This window comes from Salvia miltiorrhiza, chromosome 8 (assembly GCF_028751815.1).
Source record: "Salvia miltiorrhiza cultivar Shanhuang (shh) chromosome 8, IMPLAD_Smil_shh, whole genome shotgun sequence".
Lineage (NCBI taxonomy): Eukaryota > Viridiplantae > Streptophyta > Magnoliopsida > Lamiales > Lamiaceae > Salvia > Salvia miltiorrhiza.
In genome coordinates this window covers 53,503,794-53,522,194 of record NC_080394.1, presented here as the reverse complement: position 1 = coordinate 53,522,194, position 18,401 = coordinate 53,503,794, and the positions used below count along the sequence as shown (strand labels likewise).

Genomic DNA, 18,401 nt, shown 5'->3' with positions numbered 1-18,401 from the left:
TGTTACTTGTTACTTAAATGAAATAGATAAGGTGTCAATTTATGCAAAGTGTAACTTACCTTTGAGGGCACTTTTGGTCGGTAAGTAATTATAACTCTAAATTAGTGTAACTTTAGCAATAATTATAGTTGCCGATAAATAATACTCCATATATACAACAATTATTTAGCTTTACATACACAGTGAAACTTTAGTAATTCTTACAAGAGGGTATGAAATCATTTACAAGTCCAATTTAGATTATAGTGATTAATATTCAAAGTCTAATTTCGAGATTATTATTTTTATCTTCTGATTTAAGTTTAACAAGAGCAGTTTCTTTAGGGAGCGTTTAATTTTGAGATTAGTCTAACTAAACAAAAAATGCTAGTAAGGTTAGTTCTCTATTTATTATGATGAATTGAAATTTTGAAATATTTAAAGATTGGTGATTATTATTATTATTATTATTATTATTATTATTATTATTATTATTATTATTATTATTCAAGCTATTTTGGATTGATTTATATCCCAACAAACAGTAAATTGGAAAATTTATAATTTTTAAAAAGAAAATTACTTAATTATACATCTTATTACACGAGTTTTTTTTTTAAATAACAATTAATGCAGTGCTGCATCAAGTTAATTACAGTTGATATAGCATTTATTGGTACATAAAAAATATATTATTCCGAAAAAACCCAATGTCACAAAAATAATCCTTAAAAGAATTGCATTACAACTTACAAGTGTTTAAGTGTATAACATCAAATCAAAGGTTGTTATGATACTTGTGTGTCACTTCACAACTTGAAAGTTGGTGGGCTCAACAATTTATATCCCAAACTAACGTCAAACCCGTCGAAATTTGACGGAAATTATTTTATGTCATCATTTATAATTATTTTATATTATTTTTATTACTATAGCATCTGAAATAATTTATATATAAATTATTTTTTTTAATTAATTTAATATGATCAAATTAAATTAGTAATATAATACTCCCTCTGTCCACGAAATGAGTACCCATATTTCCTTTTTCGTCCGTCCACGAAATGAGTACCCATTTCCCTTTTTGGCAAGTGTACCCCACATATCTTTTTAATTAATACACTCAAAAAATGGGACCCTTAAACTATTCACACTACACTCCATACATTTCTTAAAACTCGTGCCGTCCACAAATGGGTACTCATTTCGTGGACGGAGGGAGTATTTGAAATAATATTAATCTTAATCACTTTCGCCAATTAAATGTAGGTTGTGATAATAGAAATACATTTTTATATAAATATTCATTTGGTGAAGTTTATAAAAAGTTGATGTGGGATTGAAGATTTTAGGAAATAAAAAATATGTAAATTTAAAGTATGATATGATGTACGATTTATATGTCGCATCTGCTGTTAATCGTATATTAATACTCCCTCCGTCCACCAATTAAAGGCCTAGGGGAAAAAACACGGGTTTTAAGAAAAAGTGTATTTTTATTAGTTGAGTGGAGAAAGGGTCCCACTTTTTAAGAAAAAGTGTATTTTTATTAGTTGAGTAGAGAAAGGGTCCCACTTTTTTGTAAAGAATCTTTGACTTTTTTGATTAAATAATGAATAAAAACTTACCAAAAATAGGTAGGCCTTGTTTTTGTGGACGTCCCAAAAAGGCAAGTAGGCCTTGAATTGGTGGACGAAGGGAGTAATATTTACTCTCTCTGTCCCTCAAACATTCAAACATTTTTTTTTCTATTTTGGTTCGTCCCCAAACATCTTCATAACCAATTTTTGAAAACAATTTCACTAATTATTATTCTTACAATTTCACTTTTTGTGGGACTCGTCCTCCACTTTCACTAACTATCACTCTTAGAATTTCACTTTTTGTGGGACTCATTCTCAACTTATCAAATACATAACTAACTTTTATTAAAACCTGTGTCATCCTCTCTTAGGAAGATATTTGGGGGACGGAGAGTTTGTTCAAATTCATTAAATTTGACGGATAAGAAATAATTTAACTAAACATATGTCATCTGAGTATCATCTCATATGGACCTAATAAGACCAGATAATCATATGAAGCTCTAAAGACCACATATGACATTTGAACGTCAAAATTTTGAAAACCATATGGGAGTTTGAAATATCACATCTGAATTTTGAGCATCATCTTGTATGGAGCTTGAAGATTATAACTTACTTGTGAGTATAATTTTATCTAGAATTTGTGAAACTATAATTAAGTTATGAGAATAATCTCGTCTCAACTTTAAACAACATCGTCAAATTTGAAATCATATTCAATCATATATATATATATATATATATATATATATATATATATAATTAATTATTTAAGTAAATACATCTATATATAAACGTATTATATATATACATATTAATTTGTGAGTATGCTGTGATAAACTTAAACTAATATTATATAATAAAATAAAATATAAATATAAATCTTTTTTAGTTATGAAAATTGATTAAAAATTTAGAAATAAAAAATAAAAATGAATGAAAATTGAAGAAAGTTAAAATAGAGTGATTATACGACGCCGATATAATTTATTTTGTTATTATATATATATATATATATATATATATATATATATATATATATATATATATAGAGAGAGAGAGAGAGAGAGAGAGAGAGATTGGGCATAGTCATGTATTTTATTTATTTATAACATTTAGTTGAAGAATATCTTTTCTGAAAAATGAATTGGCATATGAATTGATTGCTTTTTGTAATTTATCACAACTTGAAAGTTGGTGGGCTCAACAATTTATATCCCAAATTTAATTTTCTACGCGAATTTTGGAATTAGCTCAGTGCTATTTTTATTTTTATTCCCCACTAATTATTTATTTAGATTTTCCTACAAAATATTGTCGTGTGACAAGTTGATAAAATTGGGCTGAGCTGGAAATAGAGGTTTGAAAAAATAAATGGGCCGAGTTGGACTTCCCAAAATTGGGCCTAAAAATAGTCGGCCCAATATCATAATTTCAAAAGTGAATCAGTCAAAGCGTGTGTCGTAGTCAATACCTATTTATTGATAAAATCACATAATTTCAAATCAATTTACAACAACGTGCTTAGAGCTACTTAGTTGAGAGGATCTAAAATTTATTTTAGATTTGAATATTAAAATGCATTTTATTGAGAGAGCCAAAAAAGAAAAAAGAACCTGAAAAAACTCTTGGAAAGCACAAGAGAGCTAGATAAGGTCCAAACCTTATTAAAATTCAATGAAACAAAATATTAAGATAGAAAAAGAGTATTTGTCAAAGAAAGAAAAATCAAACAGTAAGATATATAAATTTTTTGAGCTTCGCACTAACCATAAAGAACCGGCGCATCACCCCGAAACCAGTACTACCCCCGACATGTAAACAGAAAGACATGACCAAAACCATAGCAAAATAAAACAAAGCGCTGCTAAATACACCAAAAAATCATGAAGAGAACCTGACAGAGTGAGGCCCGATGTCCAGCACACCGAAACCTTGTTAAAAAATCTGCTCGGGCATCCCAAAAACGCACCAAAACGAATATCGTCTAAGCGCCTATGAACCAAGCACGCAAGGTACTAGCCAATGGAATGCCGAAGATCATCGCAACCAACGGGACCTAGTAAATGCCCCCACACACAAAGGTTCCAGTGAGAAAGAACGAGGGACGGGTAAGACAAGACCCAAGGCCCAGCGCACCGGTGTCTTGCCAAAAAGTCTGCCTTGCCCCAGTTATTTTTAAGATTAGATTAAATCAATTTTTTTTTTTTTATTTTACGAAGATGATGTAAGTTCTAAATTGAAAAGCGGGTTTTAAATCTTACCACTACTATTTTTATTGAATTCGTCACGTAAATCTATAATTCGATTAAAATTGAAGTGAGTTTCTTTTTTTTTAATTAATTAATGAAGCTCATGATTAAAAATAATTTGAGTCCCCACCTCCTTTTATAAATTGGGGTCGACATATTTAGAATTATCAAAATTTTAATAGGTCGACTAAATTTGATGTGACCTGAATTAATTTGATTTCATAATTCCAGTTGCACATACCTCACTAATATAATTTATATATTTTTCATATAATTTGTAAATGTATATTACTTTAGTTTTAACTACTTTGGTGGTGGAGAATTTACGTCGGTCAATCAGTCATGCTCAATGTAAAGATCATTATTTAACTCCATGTTTATATATATTTAAAATAAACTAAATGTAATCATATAAGAAAAAAATAAATAAATAATCCAAAAGCCCAATAATTGATGAAAGATACCCATTTAAATTCACGAGCAATCAATTTTCTACCGACATCTATCATGATGTAACCAACAAAATTTTCTATACTATTCTTTTCAACTACACAATTTTTTTTCGCATAATTAGATATTTTTGGAAAAGAAACAAAAAGAACTCACACCCACCATATGCATATTCATTAATTGTTTTGGTAATATATGCATATTCATGATTACTCATTAAAATAGTAAAATTAATTAGACCTATCACTCGCTAAAATAGTTAACGCTTAATCTCGTTTGTCCTAAATCCTTATTATCCATCTTTCTCTCATTCTGTTAGATACTGTACATGAATTTTGTAATGAAAAAATAAAATAAAATAGAATCAAAACATATTAAAAAAAAAGTTAATTTAGCTGAAATCAAAATATTAGCACCACTCAATCAAAAATGGCCAACGTGCCTCTCTTAGCTCTCTACACTTTCCAATACTATCGTTTTGACTTTCCAAAATTTGCCTCTCCTTTTCAGCCCAGCCCCTCCAATTTACCATTATTTGCAAAGATTCCCCATTCTTTACAAAAAGGCTGAAAAAAAGCAGAGCCCCACTGCCATGAACTGAAGAAGAACAAACCCTTGTTTTTCCTAGCTCGCAAACAGCCCCTTGTTGCATGCCCATGAATAAAGGTGCAATCTTTTTTGGTAAATTTCTAGTTTTTGTAATGCTACTGCCTTTTCCTTTTTCCTTCTTGAAATTGATGGGTTTGTGTTTTTTGGGTGGGAAACTGAGTTTATTGTTTTTGGGATTTCTCTGAAAGTTTTTTTTTTTTTTTCAGGCCAATTGTTTTAGCTCATTAATGAACAAAAAAATTGTGTGTGAAAATCTTGCTCTGCTTTGTTTGCTTGTGATCATGTGAAACGGTGTTCTGTAGTTACTTTGCTCAATTTGAACCTACAACACACACACACACACACAGAGAGTCTGTGTGTTATACTAGATGCTATGGATGAGTATGAGAGCTTGTTTATGCCCTTTTACAGGGTGATATATGTGTGTGTGTATTTGGAGGGTGAGTTTGAATGTTTGATGGTTGGATTAGCTTTTACTTTGATTATTCACAGTGACCTAAATATTTTTGGCTCATTTCTTAATTTGAGGAAAGTTTAAGCTTCTGCAGTCATAAGTTTATCTTTCTGGTTAAATTTTGATTGCCCTAAAATTTTATGCTTCTCATTGCAGCATTTTGTGATGTTGAGTGCTACAACAACAGAAACTAGACATTCTAGCATTAGGGAGTTTCATTGCTGATTAAATTAGTCTTGGAAATGGGAGGTTGCTGTTGTTCCTCCAGAAAGCCGCAGTTTCATGGAACACCGGTCTATTATTATGTTAGTATCGCATTCTCCCTTCATCAATCTTAATCGAACACCTTGTTAATTGTAACTAGTTATGGTTGGTTAGTTGTGCTTCTATATCTGCATTTGTAAATTTTACTCAGTAATTCTTATAGCTTCTGTTAGAACCTAAGAGTAGATAAGTTCTTCTCCTTTCCATTGTTCAGTTGCATAGTATTGTTTTAAGTCCTTCGAGTACCAGTTGGATTGCATGTATAGAGATTTATCATGGCCATGTGATATTATCTTTGACTTCAAATTAGCCAGTTGTTTTGACATCTAAAATACTTCTATTCGCACTAATCTAGTTAAGAGTATCGTCTCCGTGATATATATATTGTGTCTCTTGCTAGAAGCCATCATTTTAGCAAAGTTCTATCAATATTAAGTGTGATATCATCTTCGACATCAAATTAGCGAAATTTCTTTACATCTAAAATACTTATATTCGCACTGATCTAGTAAAGAGGAATCGAGGATCATCTCCGTGATATATATATATATATATATATATATATATATATATATATATATATATATATTGTGTTTCTTGCTAGAAGCCATCATTTTAGCAAAGTTCTATCAACATAAAGTTGCATGCAGAAAAGTTGGCAAGGTCATAAATTATATACCTGGATTTTAAGTCAGAAATGGAATCAAAATATGTTGTAATCACTTGTAATGCGCTTACTCCTTTCTGCAGTACCCCCCTGACTCAGAAGAGCACGAGTCTTTGACATCTCATGATGGTGTTGCTACCGTGCTCTCTTCTGGATTGTTGATTGATCTGGATTTGAATATGGCCATCCCTGATACTTTTCGACCCCCTCCCGCCCCTATCCCGTATGATGTGGTCTTGGGGCGGCCTCAATCAACAGATGTTGAGTCTGGTGAAGCTACTATTGCCTGCATGGATCTCAAAGACTGCAAGAACCAACGGACCTACCTCCCACTCTCTCCTACGAAGGTCGGGGTCGAGCTTCTGAAGTCGGAGATGTTTAGTGTCTGTGCAAAAGACGAAGAGGATTCTTGCCCTACTTGTCTTGAAGGTAAATGTTACCACACTTGTTTAATGCATCACCATCCTCGATTTGTAGGAGATATCTAATTCTCCTTGGCGTTACTTATTCGTTTTCTGCAGAGTATGATACCGAGAATCCCAAAATCATAACCAAGTGCAACCATCACTTTCACCTCTCTTGCATACTTGAGTGGATGGAAAGAAGTGACACTTGCCCTATCTGTGATCAGGTTTGCTCGATTTTTGTTGTGATTCGCCTTTTTCGTAACAGTAGTTGTTGATATCACTTTATCATGATTCATGTCAATAAACAAGCTTGCAATCAAACCTAATGGAGGGCAAGAAATGATCTGATCAGATTCCCACATTCCTTTCTTCTGTGTGTGTGTGTGTATGATCTAGTACCAATGCTTGGACTCTATGAATGCAGGAAATGATATACAAACCCCTCTAAGAGTCACAAGTTGCACTTTCTTGAAGATGCATGTAAGACTTGCTCGTTCACTCCACCAACTAGACCATAGCCAAAATATCAAAAATGCGTCATCTTGATTGCCCACTCCACCGAGAAGGAACGTGGCGACTCTTTCTTTTGTCGAGGGAGTCCGTTAAGAGCTTCGGATTCCATGATGCTCGATTGTGGCTGGAGCGTTTGATGCCGGGAGTGGCGAGTTTGTGACACAGGTTTTCTATAGACTCTTGATACTATGAATTTGTAGAGATTTGATGTATTATAATGTACAAAAATATGGCCCTTGTTTCTTGCTACTCTAATTCAACTGTGTACAGGTTTCCCCTTTTTGTTTTTGTAAGTTGATGAAATTCTTGCAAGAATTTCTTTATTATACTCATTTAAGTTATCCCTCTTCTTACTATCCATAAAATTGAATTGAATCTGACCATAAGAAAAGGTAAAAGTTGAAAATTGGACTAATTTTGCAAGTCACAGCTACTATGTACAGTAAAGGAGTAGCTTAGTTTGGTTGATAAGATAGATAAAATTGAGATAACATATGATTGAATTATTTGAATTTGTCTTTAAATTGATTGATACTGATATAAGATCTTTTTCTAAAGGGACTGCTATAAGATAAATTGAAGAATTATGATTAAATTATCTTTTTTTCTATTTTTTTCCTTTGACTTGCAAACACATGAGAATATGAAATTAAGGACAAACAAAATTAATAATAATCTAACTTTGAAATAATATATATATATATATATATATATATATATATATATATATATATATATAGGGAGAGATTCTAATAAAAATCTCTATTAAAATGAGAACTAAGAACCTAATCTTGGCCTTTTAAATTTTAAATCTAATGGTTAGGATTGTTTCATTTATTAAATAACGCCTAATTAGGTATTCAAAATAGGAGGTGCCGTTTTTTTCTCTTTTTGTAAGTTTTAAGGTTAGTTTGGTAATTTGTATACAAATCATAATGAATTAATTAAGTAATTTCTCGTATATGCAATAATTCTTAACAACTAATAATTTATTAACCTATGCAACTCAACATACTTTTGTGCAATAGATTATTTACTATGCACTAATTCACTATTAAAATGCACTTAGACTAAACAATTAAAGCAAATGAACATCCCAATAGTCTTATTCAGGAATTTGTGTAACAATTCTTAACATCTATGTAACAACAAAATCTGTGTATGCAATTCTTAACATCTATGCAACTGTGCATCTTCACATCTATGCATCTGTGCATCTATGTAACCACACGGGGAACATGACCCCCAAACTGAAATTACCACTTTACCGCTAGAATGTACTCTATAAATACCCATGCACCCATGTTATGTATTTTCACGTGCTTTTCTATCAATACAACAGCAAACTCACTTTCTCTCAGCAATTCAACTCTTTTCTCTCGATTTTCACGTTCAACACTAGGTAAAACTCATAATCTAGATTAGGTGTTGATAAGATGCTTTATCAACTATAATTGTATATCAATTATAATCGCACCAAATTAATTATAATATAATCATGACACTATAAATTATAGTATTAATTAATTTTTATCTCTTAAATGTGATTTATAATGGCATCATTTTTTAATTTTTTTGACAGAATCACTTATAATTTCGATTGAAAAGTTTAATTGTTTGTTGTCCGAATTTAATCGAATTAATTTATTCTTTTAATATATAAAAAAATACTCCCTCCGTCCCCAAAGAGGAACGGCACGGGTTTTAAGGAAAAGCGGTAAAGTAGTGGAGAAAAATATGTTATAATTAGTATTGAGAGTGGTGAAAAAGTGAAAAAATGTTATAATTAGTATTGAGAGTGGTGAAAAAGTGAAAGTAAGAATAAATAAAATATTATTAGTGGTGGAGTAGTTGTCCAAAAATGGAAAGAAAGAAAGAGGAATTTATTTGGGAACGTCCCAAAAAGGAAAAAGATAAACTTATTTCAGGGACGGATGGAGTATTTAAAATGTCATGATCCTTGATCAACTATTTTAGAATAACTAGTGAATAACTAAAATGTGAATCGAAATCCATTATAAGTGTGATCATGCAAACTTAAAACATTTTGAGCAAAGTAAATTATTTTATCAATGAGTAACTTATCATTTCAAACAGAAATAAAGAATTATTTTCTGAGCTTGGACATTATACAACGCCATATTTGTTACTCTTTTCGTTCTACTGTATGTGAAATTCTTTTTATTTAAGGTGTTCATTGTAAGTGAGACTCTTCCATTTTTTAATAAAAAATTTATTCTTTAAACATATTTTACTTTTTTACCTATAAATAAAATACACTTTTTTTAATTTTCATGTCAAAAAAAGGTCTCACATAACGTGATGCTACTAATATTAATCAAAACATAAATTTGAAAAGCAATAAAAACAGAGAAATAAAAATAATTGTGTGGAGCAAAAGTCAAAACTGTATGGGAATCCAAGATCCTCTGTCTGCCACAACACCATTTCTTCTAGATATTCTATTATTTGAGTCCCTCTCAATTTACCAAATTAACCTCGCAAAACCGCGAAAACAGAGGCCATATGAAAAAATAGCAAGGGGCAAAGATGTAATTTCGTCTGCCTTCACCTCTGTTTTTGTTGTTTTGTCCATGAGCGGCAGCTTTTTCAGACAGTCGGATATCCAAGAGAACAAAAAAGATTATTAAAAATAGTAAAAAAAATAAAATAAAAATCCCACTATTTTCTCACAATTCACACCTACCCCGCAATTTGAAGAACAAAGAATGCTGTCTTTTTTCAATTTTGAGTCAATTTTGTAGCAAACTAGAATGCGTTCACTTCAGCCTGGTTGAAAATGTCAGCTGATAAAATGCATTTACCACTCAAATTTATTCTAATTTGTTTCCTATCATCGTATATTCTTGCTTCAGAAATAGAATCAGTGAGAAATCGCATCGTCCCACATGCAAATTCAGCTCGAACTTTCAAGAAAGTTCAAAATTTCACAGATTCTAGCGAAAAGTTGGAATCTTTGCAGAAATCTCAGGTGATTCTGAGCTGGAACGCCACAATTTCAAGCGAGAACAGGACTTTCAAAGTGGGATTTTTCTCCCCGAATGATGAATATTGGTATTTTGGGATTTGGTATGCTTCAATCCCGATTCCAGCATATATCTGGGTCGCAAACCGCGATAAACCCATCAAGAATTTGCCGTCGGCAGCTGCGGAGATCACCGACGACGGCAAGTTGGCCGTGGTAGAGCAAGATTCAAGAAACATTATGTGGGAATCGAACAATGTCGAAGAAGGAAGTGATTTGAGGCTGTTAGAGCAAGGGGATTTGCTGCTGTTGAGCAGTGACGGCCGGATCGTGTGGCGGAGCTTCGATTTTCCGACGGACACGTGGCTTCCCGGCATGAACTTGACGGCGGAGCGGCGGCTGACTGCTTGGAGGAGCTCAGTTGATCCCGCTCCGGGCAGGTATTCTCTGCGGTTGAATCCACCTTATTATGGTGAAATTGCACTTGTTTATAGTAATGATAATGATAGTAGTGTTGGTGAGAATAATCTTTTTACATATTGGACTACTGGAAATTGGAGTGGAAATGCATTTGCTGGTGTGCCTCAAATGACAATTCCATACATATATAGGTTTGAATTTGTAGATCCTTTTACTCCAATGGCGACCTTCGGCTACACGGAGGTGCCGTTGGAGAGTGGGATGAAGCCTCCATTGACGAGGTTTGTCCTCGATCATATGGGGCAGCTGAAGCAGTTTACATGGTCTCCACCGAGTGAAGTGTGGAACACTTTTTGGTCGCAGCCAGATAATATATGTAGAGTGTATGCATTGTGTGGGAATTTGGGGTTGTGCAATGGCAACCCTCTGAGTCCTTGTCAATGCTTGAACGGTTTTAGGCCGTTGAGTAGTGTTTCGTGGAGTAAGGATGATTTTGCAGATGGTTGTTTGCGCGAAGGTGATGGTACATGTAGTGAGAGTGATAAGTTTGAGGAAGTTGGAGGCGTGAGTCACGATAGAACGATGGTTGTGTCGTTCAGTGGTAGTAGGAGCGAGTGTGAGAGTGCGTGCTTGAAGAATTGTTCTTGCGTAGGTTTGTATCATAACTCGGATAGTAACTTGTGCAAGAATCTGTATGGTTCTCTTTTGAACTTGCGTAATGTTACTTCTGATAACAAGATTAAGGATAACTTGTGTGTGAGGGTGGAGACGGTTGGTGCCGGCAAGAAGAGGAAGACAAAGAGCAAGGAGACGACTCTTTTGATTGGAATGATATGTGGGTTTCTTGTGATTCTGAGTGTAGGAACTGTAAATGTGTATTTGAGAAGGAGAAAGATTATGAGAAGGAAGAGAGAAGACAACGGTGGGTATCTAGTTACGAATCTAAGGGTGTTTTCTTATAAAGAGCTCCATGGTGTGACTAGGGGTTTCTCAGTGAAGTTAGGTCATGGAGGGTTTGGAGCGGTTTTTCAAGGCGTGTTGTCGGATTCCGCTGCCGTGGCTGTGAAGCGTCTTGAGAGGCCTGGTGGTGGTGAGAAGGAATTCAGAGCGGAGGTGTGCACTATTGGAAATATTCAGCATGTTAATTTGGTGAGATTAAGGGGATTTTGTTCCGAAAACTCGCACCGTCTCTTGGTTTATGACTACATGCCAAATGGACCACTTAGCATGTACTTGAAACACGGTAGTCAGAGTCTGAGTTGGGATGTGAGGTTTCGGATTGCTGTTGGGACAGCGAGAGGGATAGCTTATTTACACGAAGAGTGTCGACACTGCATCATACATTGTGATATAAAGCCTGAGAATATACTATTAGATGAGAATTTTTCGGCTAAGGTATCGGATTTTGGCTTGGCGAAGTTGATCGGGAGAGACTTTAGCAGGGTGCTGGCAACCATGCGGGGCACATGGGGGTATGTTGCACCGGAGTGGATCTCTGGCGTTGCGATCACGTCGAAAGCTGATGTGTATAGCTACGGGATGACGTTATTGGAGTTGGTAGGTGGCAGGCGCAATGTGGAGGGACCGCCTTCTGCTGGTGGAGGTGGAGAGAGTGAGAAGGAGAAGTGGTTTTTCCCGCCTTGGGCGGCACGCCAGATAATTGAGGGAAACGTTGCGGCAGTCGTTGACCAGAGGCTTGGCCGCGCGTATGATGAGGCGGAGGCGGCGCGTGTCGGATTAGTTGCCGTGTGGTGCATACAGGACGATGAATCTACTAGACCGACGATGGGGATGGTGGTGAAAATGCTGGAAGGAGTGGTGGAGGTCTCCATTCCACCTCCTCCAAAGCTGCTTCAAGCATTGGTTTCCGGTGAATCCTTTCAAGGCGTCGTGCCTGATTCGGGGAGAAGGGCTCCACAGCTGGATGGTGGCAGTTTTGATGCTAACTCCTCGATCTCCATAGACTCGAAGGATTCCAAATCATCGCAATAACTTCTCTTCGTTGTGTTTTCACATGTTGAGTGACAACCTATTGATAACAATTTGAACAGGTGATTATCAAGGTTCATAGTTTCATTTGCCACACTTCCGTAGATTTATTCGAAACCAACTCTTCTCTTTTCATGGCCAGGGTTAGCAGTGGATGCTTGAAAGACACGATCGAGTCTTTCAATGGCGAAGCAGGACTGACCCTTTACTGGGCTGCTGTCACATTGGACAAGCTACGATCTTCGAGAAGCCTATGAGACATGCTATGAACACAGTGGCGAAGTGACAACCGGCACAAGGAGAGATGGTAAACTAGTTGTTCTGCTGCAGCTTCGCTGATGTATATATATTGCTTCTTGCAACTGTTTAGGCTTTAGCTTAAGATGCTGTTATGATCATATGAATCCTCAAACTTTTTATCTTATATTATGATTAAGTGTTTTTTACATTCAAGTTATATAAATAGTAGCTTCTAAGTTATTTGAACCACATCCCTATTTTTAATAACATTTGTAGTAATATATATATATATATATATATATATATATAGAGAGAGAGAGAGAGAGTGAATGGATCCAATGAGAATGAATCTGGAACGTTACATATTCAAATCCTATGGCTGATATTAATTTATTTAATTATCGTTTAAAACTATTCGTGCATTACAAGCAGCTTATTCGTGATTTATATTGACTCATTCGCTATTCTCATTTCTCACGTAAATAGTCATTCTCACTAACCTAACCCTATATAGATATATTTATATATGTGGATCAGAAATAGTAATTACTTTAAGTCATCCTCTTTTTACTTTTATCATACAAAATCAGTTCACCTCAGACATAAATTGGATATATGTGTAAATATTAAAAAAAAAATCGGTTAATTCTATTTTATGGGCATATTAAATAGATATGAAGATATTTGAGGTAAAATAGAACATATTTATTCTACATATGTTCCAAAGTTCTTTGGTTTGTTATTCGTGTTTACGCATGACTACTTACGTAACAATATTATTTATATTTATGACAATGTATATTTGAACTTTATGTAACATATTTATGACATGTAACATAAATAATATTTTCATAAAAATAATATATATATATATCATAAATATATTCCTATTATACATATATCCATATACAGCATTGACCTGTTGACTCCAGATTTCAAAGGTGAAGATGAATCCATGTCCAACTGATGCTGCAAGAAGACTGCCTACCACTTGTAAGAATATCCTGATCTATAGATAGTAATATAACAGAAACCATATAAATTTGCAACAAAAGGAAACATGCTCAAGATATTCATGCAAAATTTTCCAAACATTGACTCTTTTACAACTTCTTCAATGCAATTTCAACAGGAAATATCATACAGGAGTCAAAATTTCAAAGATTGAGAGGGTTACGGAAAATGCGAGAGGAGGAGCATTGGACAGCAATGGCTCACCCTCTTCAACAGCAACGTCGTCACCAGACTCAAGTCAGAGCATGGTTACCTTGGAAATTGAGAGACCGTATTCTGACACCCAATCGACGTCTGATGAGCATCAGATGCTCCACGAGGCGCCCTCCTTGTTCATCCCACATGGCGAGGAGGGCGACTCTCCACCCTTGGAGAATTTCGAGGATGCCAAACGTATGTTCTATGTAGAATCAGTTAAATTATGGTCTATTGCAGCCCCCATTGCCTTCAACATCCTGTGTAACTACGGCATCAATTCGTTCACGAGCATCTTCGTCGGGCACATTGGAGATCTTGAGCTCTCCGGTGTGGCCATTTCTCTGTCTGTCATTGCAAACTTTTCGTTTGGATTCTTGGTTAGTTTCTCTTCTCCACTGTGATGAGGTTCAGAGCTTTCCTGCCTTTCCTTCTTTCCGTGTGGCTCGAAAACCATCTCAGAAAACATTGAAATGCTTTCTTTATTTGTCTTTTCTCGTTATTTTTTGTGTTGGAACAGCTTGGCATGGCTAGTGCACTGGAGACGTTGTGTGGGCAGGCGTATGGAGCCGGAGAAATAGATATGCTCGGAGTTTATATGCAACGATCGTGTCTTATTCTCACCGGGGCCTGTGTCTGTCTGTTGCCGATTTACATCTTCTCGAAACAATTGCTGAAGCTACTAGGCCAAAGGCATGATATTGCTGATATAGCCGGAAAATTTTCTGTCTATATAATACCTCAGATGTTTTCTCTCGCTGTAAACTTCACCACGCAGAAATTCCTACAAGCTCAGAGCAGGGTAGCAGTTCTAGCGTGGGTCGGATTCTTTGCCTTTGTTTCGCACATAGGTTTGCTATTCTTGTTTATCAGTGTGTTCAAATGGGGCCTTGCCGGTGCAGCTGTCGCCTATGATATATCTGCGTGGGGAATCGCTCTGGCTCAGGTGGCTTACATTGTCGGCTGGTGCCACGATACTTGGAACGGCTTGTCTTGGCTCGCCTTCAAAGGGATTTGGGATTTTCTGAAACTCTCCGTCTCTTCTGCTGTCATGCTCTGCTTGGAGATTTGGTACTTCATGAGCATAATCGTCCTTACAGGCCATCTTGAGGATCCTGTGCTGGCCGTCGGATCCCTTTCCATTTGGTAAGAACCCTTCGTCTCCGTTTATCAAGAATCGTTATTCTTCGCTGTGAAGTTTAAGTGAAGCTAAGAAAGAACTCGAATTCGTGTCTCAGCATGAATCTCAATGGATGGGAAGGCATGCTATTTATCGGGGTGAATGCAGCAATAAGGTATATAAACAACCACACGACCGACTTATTGTCCGAATTTTGGCATGTTTTGCAATAGTGTCATGTCGAAGTCTCGCATGTAAATCCTTTTTAAAATTAAATACAAATTTACACGCGGGACTTTGACATGCAAAGTTGTGTACATCCCGGATGTACGGTGCATCCACTCCAATTAGGGTTCACTGTTAATCACAATTAGGATTCAATTAGGGCGAATGCACCGTGCATCTGGATGCACCGAAGTTTGATGAGATGTTGAAAGGCCGTGAGTTGATAATAATCCCTTAGTTTAACTTGAACCGTGCTCCTTTCGTTTCTTACAGCATTCGTGTATCCAACGAGCTTGGATCCGCACACCCGAGGGCTGCAAAGTTCTCTGTGTATGTGACCATCATCGAATCTCTCGTCATAGGGCTGTTGTGCATGGTGATCATAATAGCAACGAAGGATGATTTCGCCATCCTTTTCACCAACAGCAAGCCGATGCAGAAAGCTGTAGGCGATTTGGCGTATCTCCTTGCTGCAACCATGTTGCTCAACAGCATCCAGCCAGTTATATCAGGTTTTTTTTTTTTTTTTTGAGTGAAGCTCTTCTGTTAATCGAAGCTGCAGAAGTCGAAGAAATAATGTCTTACGGCGGAATGTGTTTGTTCTTGCAGGAGTTGCCGTTGGAGGAGGATGGCAAGGTCTGGTTGCTTTCATTAATCTCACTTGTTATTACATCATAGGTCTGCCTTCTGGATTTCTTCTTGGTTATAAAACAAATTTGGGTGTTCAGGTACTACTACACCTCTCTCTCTCTCTTTCTCTCTCCATATATATATATATAGTAATATAGAATTTGGAGAGGTTCAAATGTGAATTTTTATTTAAAATTAGAACAGAGAATCATTTTCAACCATTCGATTAGGAAGATTACTGTGGATGCATTTTTTTTGTGGATGAATGCAGTATTTGGGGTGTTCTAATCATGGAGGAAATGATTTTTTTTTTCTTTTTTCCAATTGCAATTAATTTCACAAAAAATACAATAACTTTACACGTCAGTCCAATGTCCTCAATTCTCATATTAAATTGTGGTTTTCACGTTAATCAACACACACGCGCGCGCGCACACAAACGCACACGTGAAAACTATAATTTTCGTGACAATAATGCATTTCCCTATAAAATTAATGAATTCGTTGTTAAATTTAATGCATTCGAAAAAAAATGAAAATTTTGCTCCCTCTAAGATTCAAACTCTTCATCAAGATAATGCATCCATCGTATATATTCACGATCGAATGATTGAGATCGATTCTCCATTCTCATTTTATTTAAAGGTTCTCATTTGAAACCTCTTCTTATATGAATGGACTAAAATAAAAAAAAATTAATTTAAAATAAAAACTATAAACCATTTTCACTGGGCGTTTGGTTTGGTGGATGTGATAAATAGGATTGATAGGATCGATAAGATTAATAGGATTGAAGGAGTGATTAAGAGGGTGTTTGACTGAGCTTATAAGCTCCTTCAAAGTGTTTGGCATCCCCAAGAAATAAATTTCTGTACCCCAACTTATTTTTTTGTAATCTTATATGCAATAATCATTTTTTCAAATATTTTTCAATTGTAATTTATTATTTCCTTCATAAATCATTCAAGTTCATTTCTCTTTGATTTTATCTCTAACAAAAAAAATTCTCTCTCTAGATTATAAGCTCAATTATTCAAACACTTTGATAACTTACAAGCTCTTGAAACATCTTATAAGTTGTTGAAGTTTATAAACTCTTTAAAATAAGCTTAGTTAAACACCCTCTAAATAATCCACCCAACTTTGGGGTAATAAATAATCACTCAATTGGTTGATTAGATCTGGGCCGAATTATCAATCACGGATCCAATCATGGAACCAAATACTTGATTAAGATGGATTATTTTATCAATCATGCCTTATCACTCAAATCAAATACCTCCTAAATGGACTAAAATAAAAAACTATAAAAATATAAACTAGAAATCCATCGCTTTGTTGAATGTTGGATGAATTTATGGTCTTGAGATCGGCAATTTCATACATGTTCCACATGAATTTATGAGTTTTGTAGTTTAACTCTTCCCTATATATATATGGGAGCATTCATGAGATTGGCAAATTCATACATGTTTCACATATAATTTATGAGTTAAGTTTGTAATGTTTAACTATTCCCTATATATATATATGGAAACCCTATATATATATATGGGAGCATTCATGAGATTGGCAAATTCATACATATTTCACATATAATTTATGAGTTTTGTAGTTTAACTATTCCCTATATATATATATATATGGGAGCATTCATGCAGGGAATTTGGATGGGGATGATATTTGGGACTTTTCTACAAACCATAATTTTACTGCTGATTGTGTGGAGAACTAATTGGAATGAGGAGGTAATTTGCATATCTCTATGTTCCAATTAAAGAAAACTAATTAGAGATTAGATGATGATTATGTGAAACAATATTTATTTACATGGGGATTTGCAGGTGGCTCAAGCATCACAGAGAATGCGCAGATGGAGTGGCCAAACATAGCCAGAATATATAGAATTAGAAAAAGCAAGACTCGTGATACTGAGATTTGTTCAACATGGCTATTCTGTATCGGGTCGTTTCACGGGTCAAGATTCGTATTGTCATACTCATATTCGGATCAATCGTGAAAAATACATGTGTCAAGATTCGTATGGCCGTACTCTTATTCGGATCAATCGTGAAAATTACAAATATACCATCGGATATTAGTTTTTGGTAATATTTACTTCCGGAATATAAGTAGTTTTGGTGTTTGAGTTTGTTTAAATATGACAAGTAAATTCTATAATTTGAAAAGTAACTTAAATTTAAGATATTACGCCCTCTGTTTCATTAGTAATGTCCCATTATTTTTAGGCATGAGTATTAATGGCCCATTATTATTGGGTATGGATAGTATAAAGTGAGTTGATGAAATATATTTAAAGACTAATTTAAGTGAGTTAGTGTATAAAGTGAGTTGGGTCCACCATTAATAATATTATAAATAATTTTTGTTTACTAAAAAA

The 18,401-nt window shown here is 34.9% G+C and overlaps 3 protein-coding genes across 8 annotated transcripts; all 3 read left to right on the top strand.

Moving 5' to 3' along the window:
• Positions 1-4,707: 4,707 nt before the first annotated feature.
• Positions 4,708-7,522, top strand: LOC130999102 (probable E3 ubiquitin-protein ligase RHB1A). Of its 6 annotated transcripts, none has more exons than XM_057924597.1 (5): positions 4,708-4,948; positions 5,487-5,635; positions 6,345-6,690; positions 6,783-6,892; positions 7,093-7,522. In XM_057924597.1, the coding sequence occupies exons 2-5, from the start codon at positions 5,573-5,575 to the stop codon at positions 7,114-7,116; spliced, it is 543 nt and encodes a 180-aa protein (XP_057780580.1). In that variant the 5' UTR covers positions 4,708-4,948; positions 5,487-5,572; the 3' UTR covers positions 7,117-7,522. The 6 variants fall into 6 exon arrangements, with proteins under 6 accessions (XP_057780580.1, XP_057780579.1, XP_057780576.1 ...); XM_057924596.1 differs by having other exon boundaries at positions 4,711-4,933; XM_057924598.1 differs by lacking the exon at positions 4,708-4,948 and adding an exon at positions 5,031-5,316.
• A 2,276-nt stretch (positions 7,523-9,798) lies between these two features.
• LOC130999099 (G-type lectin S-receptor-like serine/threonine-protein kinase SD2-2) lies at positions 9,799-13,022 on the top strand. Its single transcript, XM_057924588.1, has 2 exons — positions 9,799-12,638; positions 12,719-13,022. The coding sequence occupies exon 1, from the start codon at positions 9,982-9,984 to the stop codon at positions 12,577-12,579; it is 2,598 nt and encodes an 865-aa protein (XP_057780571.1). The 5' UTR covers positions 9,799-9,981; the 3' UTR covers positions 12,580-12,638; positions 12,719-13,022.
• Positions 13,023-14,029: 1,007 nt separating this feature from the next.
• On the top strand, positions 14,030-18,146 carry LOC130999100 (protein DETOXIFICATION 34). The gene is made up of 7 exons (XM_057924590.1): positions 14,030-14,405; positions 14,546-15,171; positions 15,264-15,320; positions 15,644-15,882; positions 15,980-16,098; positions 17,662-17,748; positions 17,845-18,146. Exons 1-7 carry the CDS (start codon positions 14,076-14,078, stop codon positions 17,890-17,892), a joined length of 1,506 nt encoding a protein of 501 aa, XP_057780573.1. The 5' UTR covers positions 14,030-14,075; the 3' UTR covers positions 17,893-18,146.
• The last annotated feature ends 255 nt before the right edge of the window (positions 18,147-18,401 follow it).